The sequence below is a fragment of the Sebastes fasciatus genome, chromosome 1 (assembly GCF_043250625.1).
Source record: "Sebastes fasciatus isolate fSebFas1 chromosome 1, fSebFas1.pri, whole genome shotgun sequence".
Lineage (NCBI taxonomy): Eukaryota > Metazoa > Chordata > Actinopteri > Perciformes > Sebastidae > Sebastes > Sebastes fasciatus.
Genome location: NC_133795.1, coordinates 32,319,788 through 32,339,043, shown reverse-complemented (window position 1 = coordinate 32,339,043; position 19,256 = coordinate 32,319,788). Strand labels below are relative to the sequence as shown.

Here is a 19,256-nt window from a genome sequence, read left to right as displayed (position 1 = left end):
ACCACATTAATTGAAACATAATTATGGTGAAGAAACCAGATTTCCTCTGAATAGAGCGGTTGCAGTTTTTATCGTCACTCCTGGGGTCATCCTACAGGTGTGTGTACCCAGAGGCTCAAAAGACATTTGTCTAGTGGTGATGTCTCATAGCTCTATTATGTCCCACATAATTTCACTGAACACACCCTAGCTGGTGAACTGAACATCTTTTTCTCCTTTTCAACCGCAGCTCCACCCTAACGTGGCCTGGGCATGCCAGCCGTTGTTTGCACTCTCACAAATCCATGTCATCATTTGTCAACGAGAACTTCCAACTCAAAGCCCCCGCATTACAGGATTGTTAAGAAGGCTCTATTTAGTGTTTTTACAAGTTAAGTCTTTAGAGTTTTTGTGCAGTTCAACATCTCATACTTGTCCTGTATGTTAAGTCAACAGCCAGGGGCTCAGACCTGTAATGGCACTACATAATGTAGACAGCAGTGAATAAAATCAGTGGGAAAATAACTACTTAACAGCACAGTAGTGTGCTTTGTAGGACGTAAGGTGGGGTCGGTTTGCAGTGAAGACTGCAGGGGAAACTGATTTTCTGTCACAATGATTTGCCACCCCCTCCCCCCTCCCCCCCCACCCCCAACCCCCTGCAGACCATATTTATTATGCGTGGTAATATATCAATAATTTGTATGTAATGAGTCTTTCTCTAGGAAATCTCACTTCCCAGGTGCTTGCCTGTCATTCTTAGTAAGCAGCTCTTGTTGACAGAAACTTTTTTGATTTCTTGCCAGTTCTGCCAGCAAAGACATTCAAATGTCAACCATTGTGAACATGAACAAACCATTAAGGGTTAGGGTGGTTTCGCAGACAAGCAACACCTTTGCATGTCCCTACAAAGATTTATCAGTAATTATTGCCATTATAAACACACTTACACAAGTCCCTGAGAGCAATTATCCAATTTTTTTCAGATTCCTCTGAGGTCACACCTATTAGTTGGAAACTGGTGGTAATTACACGTGAACACCACCTATGCATTTGCCTCCCCTCTAAAGGCTTTACAGCTAACTGACATCAGCATCCCTCGACCAGAGGAAAGAGGGCTAGGACAGGCTTTGGGAGTTAAGCAATTAGATAATGCACAGAGCAAACAAGTCCAGCTCACGCCCATAGTGTCTGGAAAAAAGTCAGTGTAGCAACGTTGTGGGGCCGGGAACAGGACGGAGGATTAGACATGTTACAACATTGGCTCCCAATTATCTATCAGTCCATCAAGGGAGGATCTACCGGTGTTGCACCAAACCCTCTATTCAGATGGATGTTTTGATCAGTGGGAAAAGAGTACGTTATAGTCTCACCTCGTTCCAAGAACGTCAGGAACATAATTCATGTCCAGGCTATATTTAATTTTTTAATATCGCCTTGTTGTGTTGAAGCTGGTCTATGTTTTACAAGACTTTATTCTGCCTGAACTTGCTTCTCAGAGCTCATTCATCAATGCTGAAAAGCTGTTCCATTGAGCGAGCATTTACATCAGATTACATATGAAGTTTTAATCTGCTAATGACGCATGAAGATCCCCTGATACAAACGAAGCTTATAGAAGCTTCATCCCCTTTTGAAGGGCGTGCAAACATACTGCCGTTGCAAGAACTTTTATTAAGAAGCAGACGTCTGGTTTAAGACAGAACATTCATCAATCTTACAGATTACATTTCCCAATGCATACAACCTCTCATCCTCAACGTTAATGCTTTTTTAACCAATCTGTTCCGAACATGCATTTACATCCCAGTATTTGACAAGTGCGTACCAATTGATATTATGCTGCCGGAACATGTACCAGCTTGTCTAAATGTAATGAAATGCTGCACTTAGTTGTAAAATTATTCATGCAAATAATTGCAAGATAACATAATAACATCATGCAAAGCTATAATTGTCTAAAGATAATTCCAATATTTGTCAATTAACATAATTCGATGGAAATAGGTACGGTGTAGTAATAATTATCAGTAGGGCTGTCAATCGATTAAAATATTGAATCAGGATTAATCGCATGATTGTCCAGAGTTAATAATGATTAATCACAAATTATCGCACATTTTTTATATGTTTTAATGTACCGTAACGGGAGATTTGTCAAGTATTTAATACTTCTATCAACATGGGAGTGGACAAATATGCTGATTTATGTAAACATATATTTATTATTGGAAATCAATTATCAACACAAAACAATGACAGATATTGTCCAGAAACCCTCACAGGCACTGCATTTAGCATTAAAAAATATGCTCATATCATAACATGGCAAACTGCAGCCCAACAGGCAACAACAGCTGTCAGTGTGTAAAATACGTAAGTGATATTTAAAATGCCATTAAATGTGGTACAGACATGTTGAAAATACTCAAAATTTCCAAATATGCAGAGACAAAAGTACAACATTATATTAAAAGAAACATGTATAAATATATATGTGTGCCAGCAGTTTACCATCCTCAAGATGAATAACCTTGAGGAATGTTGTTCCCTGATTTCGAAGCTGTCTGTGTTTCCTCCCTAAAGGAACTATCTCATAAAGGGAAAATACTCAGCGAGAAATATCTCTAACAGCTTCCAAAGCCTTTGAGATAAAGACGAGCATTGCAGGCCGATAAGGAGAGACGGGAGGGAATGACCAGTAGTTTAGGATGCAGTCCTCATATTTCACAGCAAAGCTGACAGTTTTTTGGTCGCTGTAGTCATATTTCACAACCTGAAGGTCTGAAGATCAGCTGGTTTATTGGAAGAGACATATGACAGTCGGTTCTTAGGAAGAGGCATGGTATCATTTATCATCCTTCTGTTCATTTCACCCCACCCACGCATGTAGTTACTGGGAATTTGCCTAAGGCAAGCATATTTGTCCACTCCCATGTTAATAAGAGTATTAAATACTTGACAAATCTCCCTTTAAGATACATTTTGAACAGATAAAAAATGTGCGAATATATCAGTAACTTGAATATTTTATAAAAAAGTACCACTTTTTTGATCCCCTGACTTTTCCTCTAGCGCCACCATTGACTTGTTTGATTTTATAGCATGGATTGCCATGAAATTTGGTACACATTCATATTTTATGACCAAAAAAAAAGCTAAACTAATGATGTTCAGCTGTACTTCGTGTTTAGTGCTAATTTACAAATGTTGGCATGCTACCATGCTAAACTAAGACGATAAACATTATCCTGCTAAACATCAACATGCTAGCATTGTCACTGTGAACATGTTAGCATGCTGACGTTAGCATTGAGCTCAAAGCACCGCTGGTCCCAAATACAGACTCACTACATACTGTAGTACTGTAATACTGTCAGACATGTAACATACACATGATTCAATGTAATCATAATAAATTAAGTAGAGAGACACCATTCACACAGTACGACAGTTGGGAAACAACTAGAGCTGAAATGATTAATCAATTAGTTGTCAACAATTAAATTAATCAGCAACTATTTTGATAATCGATTAATCAGTTTGAGTAATTTTTGAAGAAATAAAGTCTAAATTCTCTGATTCCAGCTTCTTAATTGTGAATATTTTCTAGTTTCTTTATTCCTCTATGAAAGTAAACTGAATATCTTTGAGGACAAAACAAGACATTTGAGGACGTCATCTTTGACTTTGGGAAACACTGATTGACATTTTTCACCATTTTCTGACATTTTATAGACCAAACAACTAATCAATTAATCGAGAAAATAATCAACAGATTATTCAACAATGAAAATAATCGTCAGCCCTAGAAACAAAGACTATTCTCACATATTCCGATATAACATTACATACTGCATATCCACGCCTCTTTCAGGAGTAGAGTATTTAAAATGCTTTTGTAAACATTACCAAAAAAATAAAAATCTCTCCTCATGGAAAACAAGATTTAGAGGAATCAATCAAACACGCACAAATATTGTCCCCTGTATTAGCTACGAGCACGATGAACTCACTCCCTAAGAGCCGGTGATCATGGTGGCTTGGGAAAATGTGTGCGGTCACTTAGCAACACCGACATTCCTCCTGCTCGGCCTGGTGGTGTCTGTGTCCTGTCTGGGTTAGGACGGAGGGCTATATTTAAGTCTGGCCATGCTGGTAGGACATAAAGCTGATGAATCGTCCGTCAGTGAGCGATGATCCTGCCTCACATCTCACAGTGCACAGTTTACATGATTGAGCGAGCCAGGAATTAATCTGCACGCACTTCCGATGGTTTCCATGGGCACAAAATGGCTATGGACGATGGGGTGATGGAGGACAAATGTGTGTATGTGTGTGTTTGGTTGTGTTATGGATATGGATTGAGGTAAGGGAAGGAGGTGGAGCAGAGCAATGAAATGAGCTTTGACCTTGGTGCGTCGTCTCGTCAGCAGAGACCCTCGAGCAGCCGGACGGCGGTCTCCTGAGCTTCTTTACCTGAGGCATTTCACATCGCTGCATCATTAGCACTCCACACATGTGTCTCTGTGGTGTCTGGGGACGCTATATAGCTTACAGAGCATTATGGCATTCAATCGATGACCTACTACAGAGTCATACCTCCCCCTTTTCTCTCTCTCAGGAACGCCTTACTATTTCACATCCCTGTGCCACAGATGCTTCTTCCAATCACGCTTCTCCACACCCAACATTATCAATCTGCTCTGACAGTATGGCCCCTGTTGTGCTCCGTGTAATTGCACATAGAGGGTGGGGAATGCTGGTGTCATGGCGAAGATATTATATAGGCGCCTATAGGGTTCCATAGGGGGAATCACGTGACTCTCAGTTGTGATTTGTCAAAGCCGTCAGTGGTCTCATTTCATACGAGCAGCTGAGCTGAATGGGTGTTTGTCCTGCATGTAGCCAGATGTATTGATCCTTCAATCAGTTATCATATAACACTTCCTGTCTTACTATCGCCTGCCCTCATGAGAATGAATTGTAATGGCCCTATTAAAATCTCTTTATAGTGTTCAGATTCTGTTTTGCTTTAGAAAACGCACACTACAATTTGTGTCCTCACAAAAAAAAGAATAAATGAAGGCTCTACTGACAAACATTATTATTGTTATTTAACACATCAGGTGTAGGAAGGCTGAGCAATAGCATTAGGAATACTCAATAATACGATTATTATGGTTATAGTGATAGTGTATTGCTAACATAGACTGATAATAATTTGTTTCCAGTTACCTCTAGTAACTCATACATGCTCTGGTTTTGCCCAAATATTCCCATATCTCCTTATACACCCTTAGACTTATACAACACAGATTAATATATACATTAAAATGATATTACTTGTAACATTAGAACAATAATAAACCCCAAAATTTACCATATTTCTATTTCAAGTATTTATTTGTGTATGTAGGTATTTATTAGGGCTGCAACTACCTACTACTTCCATTGTTGTTGTCTATAAATTGTGCTAGTAGCTAATATAGGGGACAGTATTTGTCAGTGTTTGATTGATTCCTCTAAATTTTGTTTTCCAAGAGGAGAGATTTTTATTTTTTGGTAAGGATTACAAAAGCATTTTAAATACTCTATTCCTGAAATAGGTAGGTTTGGATATATGTAATGCAATTGTTTCTATGGCTGCAACTAACAATAATTTTCATTGTTGATTAATCTGTCGATTACTTTCTCAATTAATCGATTAGTTGTTTGGTCTATAAAATGTCAGAAAATTGTGAAAAATGTCGATCAGTGTTTCCCAAAACCCAAGATGACGTCCTCAAATGTCTTGTTTTGTCCACAACTCTAAGATATTCAGTTTACTGTTATAGAGGAGGAAAGAAACCAGAAAATATTCACATTTAAGAAGCTGGAATCAGAGAATTTGGACTTTTTAAAAAAAGATTATTACTCAAACCGATTAATCAATTATCAAAATAGTTGGCAATTAAGTATTTATTTATGATGTTTGTCGGGGATATACACACCAGCTAAAACTAAGGCAGTCTAGGCAATGTTTATCCAACTGTATAATCATTTGGGAGGATGTAGTATGTGGTATTGCATTATACAGAGAGTGGTTTCTATTATCTAGCTTACCCTCATTGATTTAAATGGCTGCCTAAATAGCTGTTGGAAAAAAAACACAAGTTAAATGAGGACACAAGATCACTACCGCATTTTGGCACCAGAACATTGTTAAAATCAACTGAGGAGTAGCAGGAATATTGAATACACTGACTTAATCAGAAGGGGTGTAATAAAGTCTCTAAGGGTATAAGCTTAAGGGTTAATCTGCTCTAATACATAGGTTCAGTTTTTGAGCTTTTAATTTGATGTCTAGTTTCTGAGAATTTCCACCCATTAAGTAACGCTTTCCAGTACATCGTATAGTTTAAACAGGGTGTTGTCTCACTCAAACTTTTATTTGCAATGAGCCACAGCGGCTTTGTGGAATGAAACGCAACCACACCTCAAAGTTTTCCCTGCGCTCCTTTTGATATTTACTGCACATCCCATGCCCCTTTGGTATTTACCGCCTGTTGCACAACAGAATCATTTCACCTCCAGGAAATATTTTTTCTTCTTTTTACTTCTGGCAGAGATAAATCAACCCCTCCAGATTAAATCATTATGGATCCTGCCATAAAGATATCACCATGAACGCTGTCATTAAAAACAAAACTATCACGCACAGGAACGTTAGTGCAACAGATTTGGATGTGTGCATGCGTTCTCCTCTGGCACGGTGATGGGAAAACATCGAGGCAGCTCGCGTGCAAACTCCCAGACATACCGCACAAGGCAGGGAGTGTTAGTTGGCAGGCGCTGCAGGAATGCTATTGTTCATCAGATAAAAAATTGTATGAGAAACTGTCTGTTTGATGTGAGACACATCATCTTTCTCCCTCAGTGATGCACCGCAGTATCCTCTTAAATCAGTTTTTCATGAATCACAGAATATGTAGTTGTGTTTTTTTTTTGCATCCATTGAAATGTGAAATTTTGTCTCTTTTTTTCCTTCATTAATTCCATTTGAACAATTTGTGTTATTTTAGTTAATGATGCATTTCTGATTTAAAGCAGCAGTGGGTAGAATTGAAGCAAATATGATTAAAAAAAGTTGTTTTTATAAAACGATCACTATATCCTGACAGTAGTGCACGAGACAGGTAATCTGAAAAAATCATGTGCCTCTGTGTCCTCCGGTGCTACTAACGGCATCTGCAAGATTTCACAGACCTGAGGAAAACAACCAATCAGAGCTGAGCTGGAGCCTTGTCGTCTCTGAGCAGCTGTCAATCACTCGCTAGCTCCGATCAAACGGTCAAACTAGGCAACGCTGATCGAATATGAATCAATATTCTGTTACTGTAATGTCTATTTATCGCCTCAAATGTTTTCAGAATCATCTTGTAGTGTACTGTTTAGCTGTAAAATGAGAAAGTTTGTGACCCGGCAGCCATGTTGAGATCAGTTGAGGAAATACCAAGCACCACCCACCAGCCGGAGCAAACTTTCTAATTTTACAGCTAAACAGTTCACTACAAGATGTTTCTGAAAACATTTGAGGAGAGAAATAGGCATTACAGTAACAGAATATTGATTCATATTTGATCAGTGCTGCCTAGTTTGATCATCTGATTGGAGTTTGCGAGTGATGATTGACAGCTGCCTCCGTTGAATGAACAGCCAATAGGAACGCTCTCTCTCTGAAATTGACCTGTGATTGGCCAAAGTCTCCCGTCACGGGCTAGATTTTCTAAAGCCTGAAAACAGAGCCATGAGGAAGTGCAGAAGTCTAGTTTTCTCTCAGGACACTTGAATTACAATATACTGAAAGGTTATTATGGAATTTTTGCCCAATGATGCCAAAAACATTCTTCCTACTGCCGCTTTAAGAAAACACTTACCCTATGTTCATTGCCAGATTGGAATGGAGGAAACATTTCTAAAATAGCTCAAAAACAAAAAACAGATGGTTCTTTCTTTACGGGGCTTTTCATTTTCTCGTGTGTCTTTATGTGGCTCATAAAAAATGTGCATAATTGAATTTTTGCTTTGCCTTCTATCTATTTTAGTTTATTTTTGCCTCCCAAACATGCCAAAGAAACCACTGAATTTATTGCAGCAATTTCAGTTGGCTTTGCAGGATGAACTAACACATCTGTAACACCGCACAGTTAGCGAGAGTACAAAGGCCGTGCCTGGTGGTGAGCAGTCGACTATGAGTTGACACAGGCTCCAACCCTCCTGCCGTCTTTGTCCTTGTAAGGAGACGGCGGGTGTGTTCGTTTGACTGAGTCACGCCAAAGGTACAGGAAGAACCACAGATATGGCAGACCGGCCAGACAGAATACTTTCTCTCTGCGGTGGTGTCATCTTTGTTTGGATTAGCCATTTTTATCTGGATGCTTGAAAACAGTCGGTGGTTTTCCATTAAGGCTTTTATGGATCTCTGAATTTATAGCTGCTCCAAATAATGTGGAAGCAGTTGCTACTTCGTTCTGACAATGACTCCATTACCTTTGATGGATGACATAAATGGCCTTGACACATTGTTGACACAGGGAGGCTTTCCCTCCATCAGTAAGTCGATTTAATCACGTTGTCCAGTTATCACCCGCGGTTATTAAAGCAAAGGACGCGGCGTGGTTCCTTCAGGAAGTGACAACACTACTGATGCGGAGGATGTGATGCAGTTGCGAACCCCATCGACCTTAGCCAGAGTCCTGCGGCAGACAGGCGGGGTGTTGTGTGGACACAGTAAAGCAGCTCTGCCAGCATTTTTAGAACAAGGCTTCAATCACTGTGCGAGCTGGCACGCCCTGCCAAGGAATACTTCTCCCTAATTAGACAGTGTACATTCAGTGGCTTCTGAATGAAAACAAGGCTGCATTTAGTTAAGAAAGTGAATCTCTAGTGACGCATGTTGTGATACCAGAGTGACTTCAGGCTGTGTAAAGGCTACACTGATGATGTCATCTATCTATCTATCTATCTATCTATCTATCTATCTATCTATCTATCTATCTATCTATCTATCTATCTATATCAGCTTTCTCCCTTACAGTAAACATATATGGTCAGGCATGCGCTACAGTACACACAAATGTTCCCACTGACACGCCCTAACACACGCACAGAAAACCCCTCTCATTACATCCTCCACTGTCGTCGTCCCAGAGTGGCTCATCCTCACATGGGTGTCTGTCACTGTGCGTTTACTTCATATTACTGAATGGGCTCCTTATCCATTCGGAACCTCGACTTCTCTTTTGGGAAGCGTCCGTGACTCAGCAATGCCTGCTGTCTCATATCTCAGGGAACAGGACGAGAGTGTATTAGGAGCACACAGCTGAACTGACTGATGCAGAGCGCTCTGTGACTTGTGGCAAAATAAAGAGGCTCCTAATTTTGGTTTTACATAGCTGCCATGGCGCAGATGACTGATATGACCTGTCATGAGACGGATGAGTGGAACTGTGCTGCTAATGATAGCCTGCAGCTTATGGGGGGCGTCTGGCACTTTATTTTTAGCCATGCTAGCGGTATATGGCTGTGGGGATGGTTTGTCAGACGGTCGGTTGGTTGGTTGGCACACCACTTTGATCCAGACTGAAATATCTCAACAACTATTGGATTGATTGCCGTGACATTTGGTTCACACATTCACGTCCCCCTCAGGATGAAATGTCACCATATTTATGATCCCTTGACATTCATGCTAAGCATGCATGCTAAAATTATCATACCTCCGTAACATCAGCGTTTGAGCATTGTCATTGTGACTTTAGCATTTAGCTCAAAGCCCCGCTGTGCCCGGCCTCACAGAGTGGCTAGCATGGCGATAGACTCTTAGTCTGAGTCATCTTATTGCTTGCACATTGACTAAAACAATAATATGAGCTGGGTGTTTTAGTTTGATTCATCTGCACAACTGGTGACTATGATGTACCTTGATATCAATATGGAGACAATATTTAAAGGTTGACTATTGGTGCTTTCACAAAATATTTACAAAATCTGATTTTTGATAGATAATCATCAGTAATGTGGATATGATGACTAAATGGGTAAAGCCAAATAATAGAACAGCTAGAACAGTTTGGCAAGTTCAGAAAATGACATCCCTTTACTGTAATACGGCCTTTAAAACCAGGAAAAGACAACACTTATGCCATATTACGATATCCAAAATCTACGACGATATCTAGTCTCATATCAGGCCCTATTATGATGTGATGAATAATTCAGTCATCTTCAGTAAATATTGGAATAACTATTAATGGCTATGCAAAAGGGCCGCTAGTGTTAGCACATGTTAAACTCTATAGGTTTTATCTCTTTCAATAGCACCACTAAAGATGTGTGTGAAGGTTCTCAGTCATCCAGGTCATGGATGCACCACTAAAGATTTGCATTTGCTTTGAATTGTCATCAGTGATATGATATCTTGTAACTCACTCCTGAGACCTCATGAGGAAAGAAGCATACAGTTAGCATGAAGGAATTCAGGCTGCAGCAGCAGAGATACTCCACCCTTTTGGGTGTGTTAAAGCTCAAATGTCACTCTGTTAGTCACTCAAAGGTTTGAAAACTATTCATGAGTAATGTTTGTTGTGTTTGGAGAAGGATAACTTCATTCTCTATAGTTTTTACTGAGGCGGTGGGATTGTAAAGATGACTGTACAAAGGAAGGAAGGAGACAAAAGACTGGAAACAGGGAGGGGAGGTTGGCGTGTGAACACACACTGTCAAGGGCATTTTGTAATCAGAGATGGGAGTATTATCCCCACAAAAGTACCATTAACCTGTCTAGTGGCCCTCAGGGGACCGGGCCCAGCAGTAACTGACCCACCTCTGTGTTCTGTGTTGCAGATGGGAGGAGGAGGTGTCCAAGCGAGAGCAGCTGGAGTTCACGGTGGAATCCATGCGACAGGTTGGGAAACATCAACAATGAAATATATTCCACTAACATGCACGGATTTTTGAAGTCCTGCCAAGGGCCGTTTACCACCTGCAGACAAGGAGCATGAATACGATCAGAGGAAAAAGCGTGTGTACGCATACATTTTAAAAAACTGCTACTACAGCATATGTATAAACATTTATATATAGCTCAGTTCTTCGTGGTGTTTCATTGCGTGTGGACTCAGCAGAGCTGGACGAGAAGCAGCAGAAGGATGTGTGTCAGATTATAAAAACCACATTACAAACCCATCAGGAGGAGCCTTCTGGCCTGGATAAAGATATAAACATCAAATATCACCAGCAGACGACCATTATGTTTCTGTTCAGAGCAGGACGTGGAAATAGATGTAGAGGCAAAATCAATTTACAGTGTGACACCTTGAGGCTATATCACAAAACATACACCATCACAGCTGGTGAGAGTACCTCATCTCGTCGGCATCCTCTCCTCTCTACTTTTGCGCAAATCGATCAGTGACAGCATGCGTGTATGTCTTGGATTCTGGGTCAGCAAAACCCCAGATAGAGAGGTGGAGTGCCATCCCACGGGGGTTTTAACCTTTTAGAGCACACAGGCCGATGCCGCTGTGTATGGAAGTCCTGGAAATCTGTTGAGAGATAGAAAATTCAGTGCAAACAGCCATTTATTGTCAAGGGCTCAAAGCCAAAGGGCTGTTACCGTGCGCGGACTTAATACAGAAACAAAAAGTGGCACTCCTCTAATGACAGAAGAAAGTCAATAGGGTTATCTTTTAGTGTTTGTCAGTTCAGTCTTAAAACTGCTGAGCACATGTTTACTAGCTAAATAGGAAAGCCACGCATTTAGTGGGAAATTAGATGTGATGTTCTAAAAACAGATTTGAGTACCAGTTGAGAGTTTTAAAGTTTTTGAATGTAGTGTAGCTAGCTTAGGAGGGTCAAGATGTTTTGGTAGACAGGATTTTAGTTGAACCATAAACGATAAGTTTGACAACTTGGTAAACACGTTTATTCGATTTCTTTCGCTTTCCACTCTCATGTCTGTACGGTAAATGTGGAGCTACAGCCAGAGGCTTGTTAGCTTAGCTTAGCATAAAGACTGGCTCTGTCAAATGGAAACAATATCCACCTACCAGCCTGTGTACAAACAACACGTTGTGGTTTACTGGGGGTTATGCTATTGATGTATGAAGAGAACTGGATACAGCGTTGTAGGAGGGCTCCCGATCATTCCTATGAGAGTTGCTCAGTGGCGCATGAAGCCAAAATGGCTCAACTGCCGAGAGATAAATTATCCGGATCTTCCGGCGATCTTCTGCATCCATGTGGCCCATAGAGCAGGCGCAGTAGCGTTTCCTTTGACTCCGTCTCCCAGCCCTCGCTCCAGCCGCGGTCTGGGTCTCATTCACATGAACAAAGGAAGGAAAATCATTTGGCTATTAGTGCATTTTACAACTTTTAGGCCCTAATGATTTAAATAGTTCGTACTGGAAAGTTGTTTCAACTAAAAAAAAATATCTGCTGATTTACAGACGTCTCTTTCCCAATGTAAGTCTATGGGAAAAAGTCTATTTGGCCCCAATGGCATCACGTGACGGACACATAAGTTATAATTCAACTGTTTAGACACTACGAAAATGTGTTTCTTTATTTCTCGCCAGTACCTTCTGACAGTCTCTGCTGGTTACCTGAATCACTGTGTCTTGCTAACACATAGTCTGGCACACAACTGCCTGTAAAACCCCAATATGACTATTTTCCACTTTGTTTTTGGTCAAATTAAACAATCAAGATATAATGTCTTCATTTTTTTACAGGCATTTAAGTGGTATCGATTGTCACACCTAACTCTTGACAACAAAGAGAATTAGCATATTTCCCATTCTCTAATTTACCAAAACCTCTGTGTCCTGCCTTCTTGTATGTTCAGTTAACACACACATGCAAGAATACCTTCCCTTACACGGCTACAGCTCCTGTTTTAAAACACTTTATGAGTATCGCTAAATGCTTTCAGCAGAGGCTCACATTTGCATCATCTCAGTTATGTAAATATGAAATGGAAAGGAAACTATGACCTCTGGGTACTGATCATAAAAAGCTAAACAGTAACCAGTATAAAACTGTATAACAGTACAAAAGCTCTATTTGATTTGAAGGGCCTTATCTGAATGCAAGTCTTTTATCTACCCGAATGCCTGTTATAAACATTTATTGAGTTATGGAATGTTATTTTGCGAGTTTATTGTTGTTAAGCATTCTTCACTAACCCTAATAGTATCTGTGTTTACCCGTTGTGTGTCTTATTTGAACCCTTTCCCTGTGGCGTCCTCTCAGAGCGCCGAGGAGTCCACCGAGGTCCAGGATGAGCTGAGTGAGAAAGTGGACAGACTGAAGGCTGAACTCGTGGTCTTCAAGAGTCTGATGTCCGATGTAAGTGCAAGGGTGAGGTCAAGAACAGTCTGATGAGTGATGTGACTATTTGTTCAGTGCTAGGGTGAGGTCAAGAAGAGTCTGATGAGTGATGTGACTATTTGTTCAGTGCTAGGTCGAGGTCAAGAAGAGTCAGATGAGTGATGTTACGTATTTGTTCATTGCTAAGGTGATGTCACCATCACTTCCCTGAGTCTGACAGAGCTTTCACACCATAGAAAGAGAGCTGTGTTAACTCCCATACTCAATCATGTTAAGCATGCCAACAGTGTCTGAAGAATTGTTTTCCTAAGCGTCATTGTGATAAAGGCTGTCATTCATACAGGTCTAGATAACAAAACTAAACACCCACATCCACCCTTCCTTCCTTCCTTCCTTCCTTCCTTCCTTCCTTATTTGGGAATAATATATAATGCAAGAAAAGCCTCTAAGACAAGCATCCATTGAAAAAAGCTCAAATAGCAGCTGTAGATCAAGAGCACTTCCTGTTCTGTACAACCGTGTATTGTTCTCTGGCAGGTCTGCTCTAGTGTGATATACAGTTATAATATACTGCAGCGGGCCCAGTCACAGCTACTGCTTGCTCAGGGATAAATAAAGTCGGATGCTGTTTTGGTTGTTTTTGGAAAGCTTTGTTGTTTATCCTGCCTCTCTTCACTTTTGGCATCTGTACATTGTACATTTTTCATATTATTTTCTGTGCTTGACTTCGTCCCCTATGTGTGAATCCAGAGACGGGTAAGTGATGCAGAAGTAGTGGATCTCTTAGGTTAGACTTAGTGGTTAGGCATCTTTTTTTGTGCTCTAGATGTGGTGACCCTCTTGTCGTTGCTCCTATTGTTAAAACTTTCACTGTAGCAGGAAGAATCAAAATATATACGACCTATTTGTATAATCTATATCTGCCTACCAAATCTTACCCAAACAGAATAGAGTGCTACAGGAGGAAATGAGTTAGCATTTTAGCTCTTCTGGTTCCCTCGTCTGGAGGTCAATGGGTTTTTAATGGGTTTTTGGTTAGATGCCTGAAATAAGGCCTGTGGTTAACACAAGCTTAAGAGAACTTAACGTTTTGTTTTACGACATTAAATAAATCAATAATACCCCACTCATGCATTTTGAAGCTTTTAAGTGTCTTAAAAAAGGCGGTTGCTAACAGGTAGCTAAATCAGACTACTAAACGTCATCTCGCTGACATGTCCACCTTTACAGCCTCGTTGTGTATACTCACGTTCACGCGTACGTTTATAACCTAACGTTAGATTTTTACTTCCGGTGATTGCATTTATGCTTCAAAAATCATAGAAGTGGTGTTCATTTGTGGAGATTATTTTACGGAACAAAGTGTGTGTAAGTATCATAAACGTGTGTTTGCCACAGAGCTTATTTTCTGCAATAATCCAAAACCCAATGGAAACATCCTATTGGCTATTTGTTGAGGGAACAATGGTGATGCTAACTAATAGTTTTAGTACTCTATATAGACTGATGTTTTATTATTATTTGTTATATTATCAAGAGTGTCTTGGCTAAGAAAGGCAGCAGTGACCGTGAATTAAAGATAACACAAAATAATAACACAAGATCAGAATTAAACAAAAAGGCCATTATAATAGAACATTTTGTGCATCATAAACGGTAATTTAAACTGTCATCGTAAAAGAGCTGTCAAGATCCATAAAGTAAATATGACATGAATGGTAAACATCAGATACTACAAATATGACATCAATCAATTGACGTCAAAAACCATTAACAGTAGAGCTGCAATGATTAATCGATTAGTTGTCAACAATTAAATTAATCGGCAACTATTTTGAAGATCGATTAATCGGTTCAAGTACTTTTTTTTGTTAAAATTCTCTGATTCCAGGTACTTAAATGAAAAAAAAAAAGTGGTTTCTTTACCATGACAGTAAACTCAATATCTTTGAGTTGTAGAAAAAACAAGACATTTCAGGACATCATCTTGGGCTTTGGGAAACACTGATCGACATTTTCTCACATTTTATAGACCAAACAACTAATCGATTAAGAGAAAATAATCAACAGATTAATCGACAATTAAAATGATCTATAGTTGCAGCCCTAATTAAAAGTGCAAAAGACAAACTGGTATGGAGATGATTTTACCAACAGTGACTTTGTTAATTCCTGGAACTGATGTAATATGACCAGAGTGGCAGTCAACTCAAATTATTCTCCTGCCTCAGTGAATCAACTTCACGTACTGTATGTTTGGACTGCACATGACATCTAAAACCACTATCATCACCCTTGCAGCAAATGTCTGACCTGGACACCAAGATCCAGGAGAAAGCCAGGCGGGTGGACATGGACATCTGCAGGCGGATCGACATCACGGCCAAACTTTGCGATGTGGCTCAGCAACGCAACTCCGAGGACATGTCGAAGATGTTCAGCATCAGTCCGGCCCGGTCGCTCCCAGACAGGGTGGGTACCCATCTGCTGTTTCACTGTTGGACAGTAACTGCAGAAAGAAAAATGAATTATTCTGTGAAGGAAACAGTCAGCACTCTGGATATGAAATCAGAGCTGCCAGTGGCTGAATGTGTGTAGTGACTGTTTTGTTTCTCACCGGCTGATCATGCACTCAGTGACCCTTCTAAAAGGTGCAGCAGGAACGCACGTCTGCATGTTCGCAAACACTCAAACAAACATATAAACATACAGAACACTTACAGTAGTGACTCTTGCATATTCACACACACATATACATGCAGAAAAGTGAAATGCTGATGTGGTAACTCTTAGCTGTACACAAGGTTATCATATTGCGCCGACAGTGCTGGTTGAAGCCCGAGTATAAATCAAGCTGGTGGCTTCTCCTCAGTGTTTATGAAGGAGATTCCACACAAAAAGAGTCTCATCAGGAGACAAATTTAAGAAGCAGGCAGAAAGTAGAAATGCTCTTTGCCAGGGGCGATCTAGGGTCAGACCTTTAGGGAGAATGTGATATGTACAGTCAAGGGCGTAGGTTTCGTTTCAACATTGGGGGGACACATAATAAGCGGGTCTGAGGGTCCCCTCCCAAGGAAATTTTGAGTGTCAACCACTTCTTTTTCTGCATTTTGGTGAATTTTTTGCACCAATTTATGCCTTTTCTGCATCAAATTATGGTGTCTTTATGTCTTGAGGTGGGACCCCTTTGAAAAATTGCCACGCCAGTTTTCCCGCGCCAAAACTAAGCCTCAATTTGGAATGTTATTTTTTTTTTTAACATGACATGGTTTTTACAATGTATTCATTAGGTTTTCTAGTTTCATATGATACCAATATCTTCACTCTAGCTTTATGACTGCTACAACCTCTTAAAGACAGTAATGTCAGCCGTGATCCCGCGGGTCTCAGAGGGTTTGACAATCATTTTTTAGGGGTACCGAGATGAAATTTAGGTGTGCTGTAGCACTCCTAAAAAGAGTCTAAAATTGTCAGTGCTCCTCGCAAACCATTCAGGAATACTACCTTATTGGAAGCTTATGATCAAACAGCATTAGTTTTCAGGTTTCATCAGGTTTGCCTTGGATCGTGTGTGTTTATAATTCTTTGGTTGTGTGTTTTGCAGGGTGCCATGGCCTGCTGCAGGAGAAAAGAGCGTAAAGTGGTGTCTGATGAGGAGAGCTCAGAGATGGATGCCGAGCCCAGCCCTTCAGAGGAAGACGTACCCGGGTCGCTCAACATCACGGACGAAATGAAACGCATGCTCAACCAGCTGTAAGCGACACACTCAGACACGCATACATAATGCACCAACAAAGCACACACACACACACACACACACACCAGTATCAAGTCCTCTCTGATTTGAATGAGCCTAAATATTATCTGCAGTTACACCAAACGAGTACAGTTTTGATGGAACTATGTATTCCTTCATCTCCCTCTAGTGTTTATATGGAGGGTTGCAACTAACATGCTCATTCAGCAAAACTCTGCAGATACTGTAAATACTGTGGGCATTAATTGCTCCTCTAATTATTTTCACTAATCACTAACCCCTAAAATATAAAAAAAAAAGAAAGTTTTCAGTGCCTGCTCTTTTCCATAAACTCTTCCTTCCATCTATTTGTCTTCTTCGTAAGCTCATCTTCCTCTGTGCTTGTGACCTTTTGCTGGATCTGCTGGCTGTCATACTTGTTCTTCCTCTTCTCTCTCTCTCTCCTGTTCTTTCCGTTCTCTGTCCTTGTCCCTACGCAGACATTGTTCAGATAACTCCTTTGTTGCCAGGCGCGAGACGTTTGAAATAGACGACGACTGCGACAGTCTGACGTGGGAGGAGAACGAGGAGACTCTGTTGCTGTGGGAGGACTTCACAAACTACAACATCCCGGGCAACATCCCGGGCAACATCCCGGGCAGCATCGCCGCGGCGTCCGGCACGGTCGCCGGCCCAACCTATGGTAACGGTGCAGCTTCTGATCCGGTGAGTCCCGTCTGCATTTATGGTCCTTTTGCACAGTATATGGTTTTTAAACTCACGCAAGGCAGCCAGTAGATCATTGCTATGGCTGCTGTGTCAGATGTTTACTCATGCATGATGAATGAGACTTGTGTCTGTGCTCTCTAAGGACTCCCAGGATGGAAGTCTTGGCAGCCTCATTGATGAAACAGAGTCGCTATTTAAGACCAGAGAGCAGGAGTACCAGGAGTCCATCGGCGAGATCGAGGTAGACAACGTAGACTTGCAAGCACAAAGCAAACACATTAAAGCATATTAAAAACATAAACAACAAGAAACATTAGCTGTGATTGATGGATACTATTCTCCCACAATGCATTGCACAAAGGTAACGGAGGAAATCCTCACAGCTGGACAAAATTGAAATACATTTTGGGTGGTGGTGAAACAGCTCCAAGGAAATATTGGAAAATGTTTGGAAAAACATTTTGAGGTCTATTTATGCAGTTTAATTGGCAGTTACCTCAAACGTCGCAGTTTGATTGACTGATTCCTGTTAGTATAATATGGTATGTTGGTATTTTTGTACAATAACTGCTATATTATGACGTTTAATATGTTGTACATAGAATTAGTTTGTAGTATTGATTTGGGACAATGCGGCTGAATCCAGGAAATAGTCCATCTTTTGATCTGGTTTTCTTGGGGACTGTATGAAAATCATTAAGAAAGGAGAGACAGAGCAAGGGACTTACACCAGATTTATATTTTATTTCAGTCTTTTCTTTAGGTGTACAGAGATGTCGCCTGTGCCTAAACCAAAATGTTGACTTACCAAGTGCATTTTTTTATATCATCATCATGATTAACTTCTCATCTTTTTACTGTATTTTTACTGGTGTAAATAGGCTTCCATAGCATTTTCTAGATCAGTGGATCCTAACCTTTTTTTACATGTGACCCTGTAAAAAGAACCAATGTCTTGCAACCCTTTATCACTGGTTGCATTATGTCTACCATTTGATCAGTTTAATCAATTTTCTTGTTCTATTTAGATAACTTTCAGAGGTCTGAGGAGATGGAATTATTCAGTAATTCGCATGAAAAAAATTAGAGGAAAAAGTAGAAGAAAAAAAAAAATTTAGGAGGCAGAAATGTTTTGTTGGGTTTTGTTTGTTCTATCATTTTAATTATCTGGTGACCCCTTAGATTCATCCTGCAACCCCTTGTGGGAAGATGATTGACAGAATATTAGACACTGACAGTAGTCAGTTAATAGCCATTGGTTTAAAAAAGAAAGGAGTGGCTGTAGTGCCATAGTTTCTAATGTGCAGTGTGGTCGATATTGTGAAAATGATTGTTCCATTAACTAATTAAGTTTAAAGTGGTGTGCCGTTTTAAATTCTTCATGGACTTTGAGTTTTCATGATTAAATAAGTTCAACCAATTCAGCACTGTTATATTA

The 19,256-nt window shown here is 40.2% G+C and overlaps 1 protein-coding gene across 2 annotated transcripts in view; it reads left to right on the top strand.

Annotated features, from left to right (window-relative positions):
* Positions 1 to 19,256, top strand: part of iffo2b (intermediate filament family orphan 2b) — a 35,246-nt gene that overhangs the window by 11,525 nt on the left and 4,465 nt on the right. Inside the window, exons 2-7 of one of the 2 annotated variants that reach the window (XM_074643652.1) lie at positions 10,867 to 10,927; positions 13,276 to 13,383; positions 15,655 to 15,825; positions 16,958 to 17,106; positions 17,620 to 17,815; positions 17,961 to 18,059. In XM_074643652.1, the coding sequence (XP_074499753.1) occupies positions 10,867 to 10,927; positions 13,276 to 13,383; positions 15,655 to 15,825; positions 16,958 to 17,106; positions 17,620 to 17,815; positions 17,961 to 18,059 (784 nt within the window). The remainder of the gene's footprint in view (positions 1 to 10,866; positions 10,928 to 13,275; positions 13,384 to 15,654; positions 15,826 to 16,957; positions 17,107 to 17,619; positions 17,816 to 17,960; positions 18,060 to 19,256) is intronic. The other variant, XM_074643661.1, reaches the window with a different exon arrangement.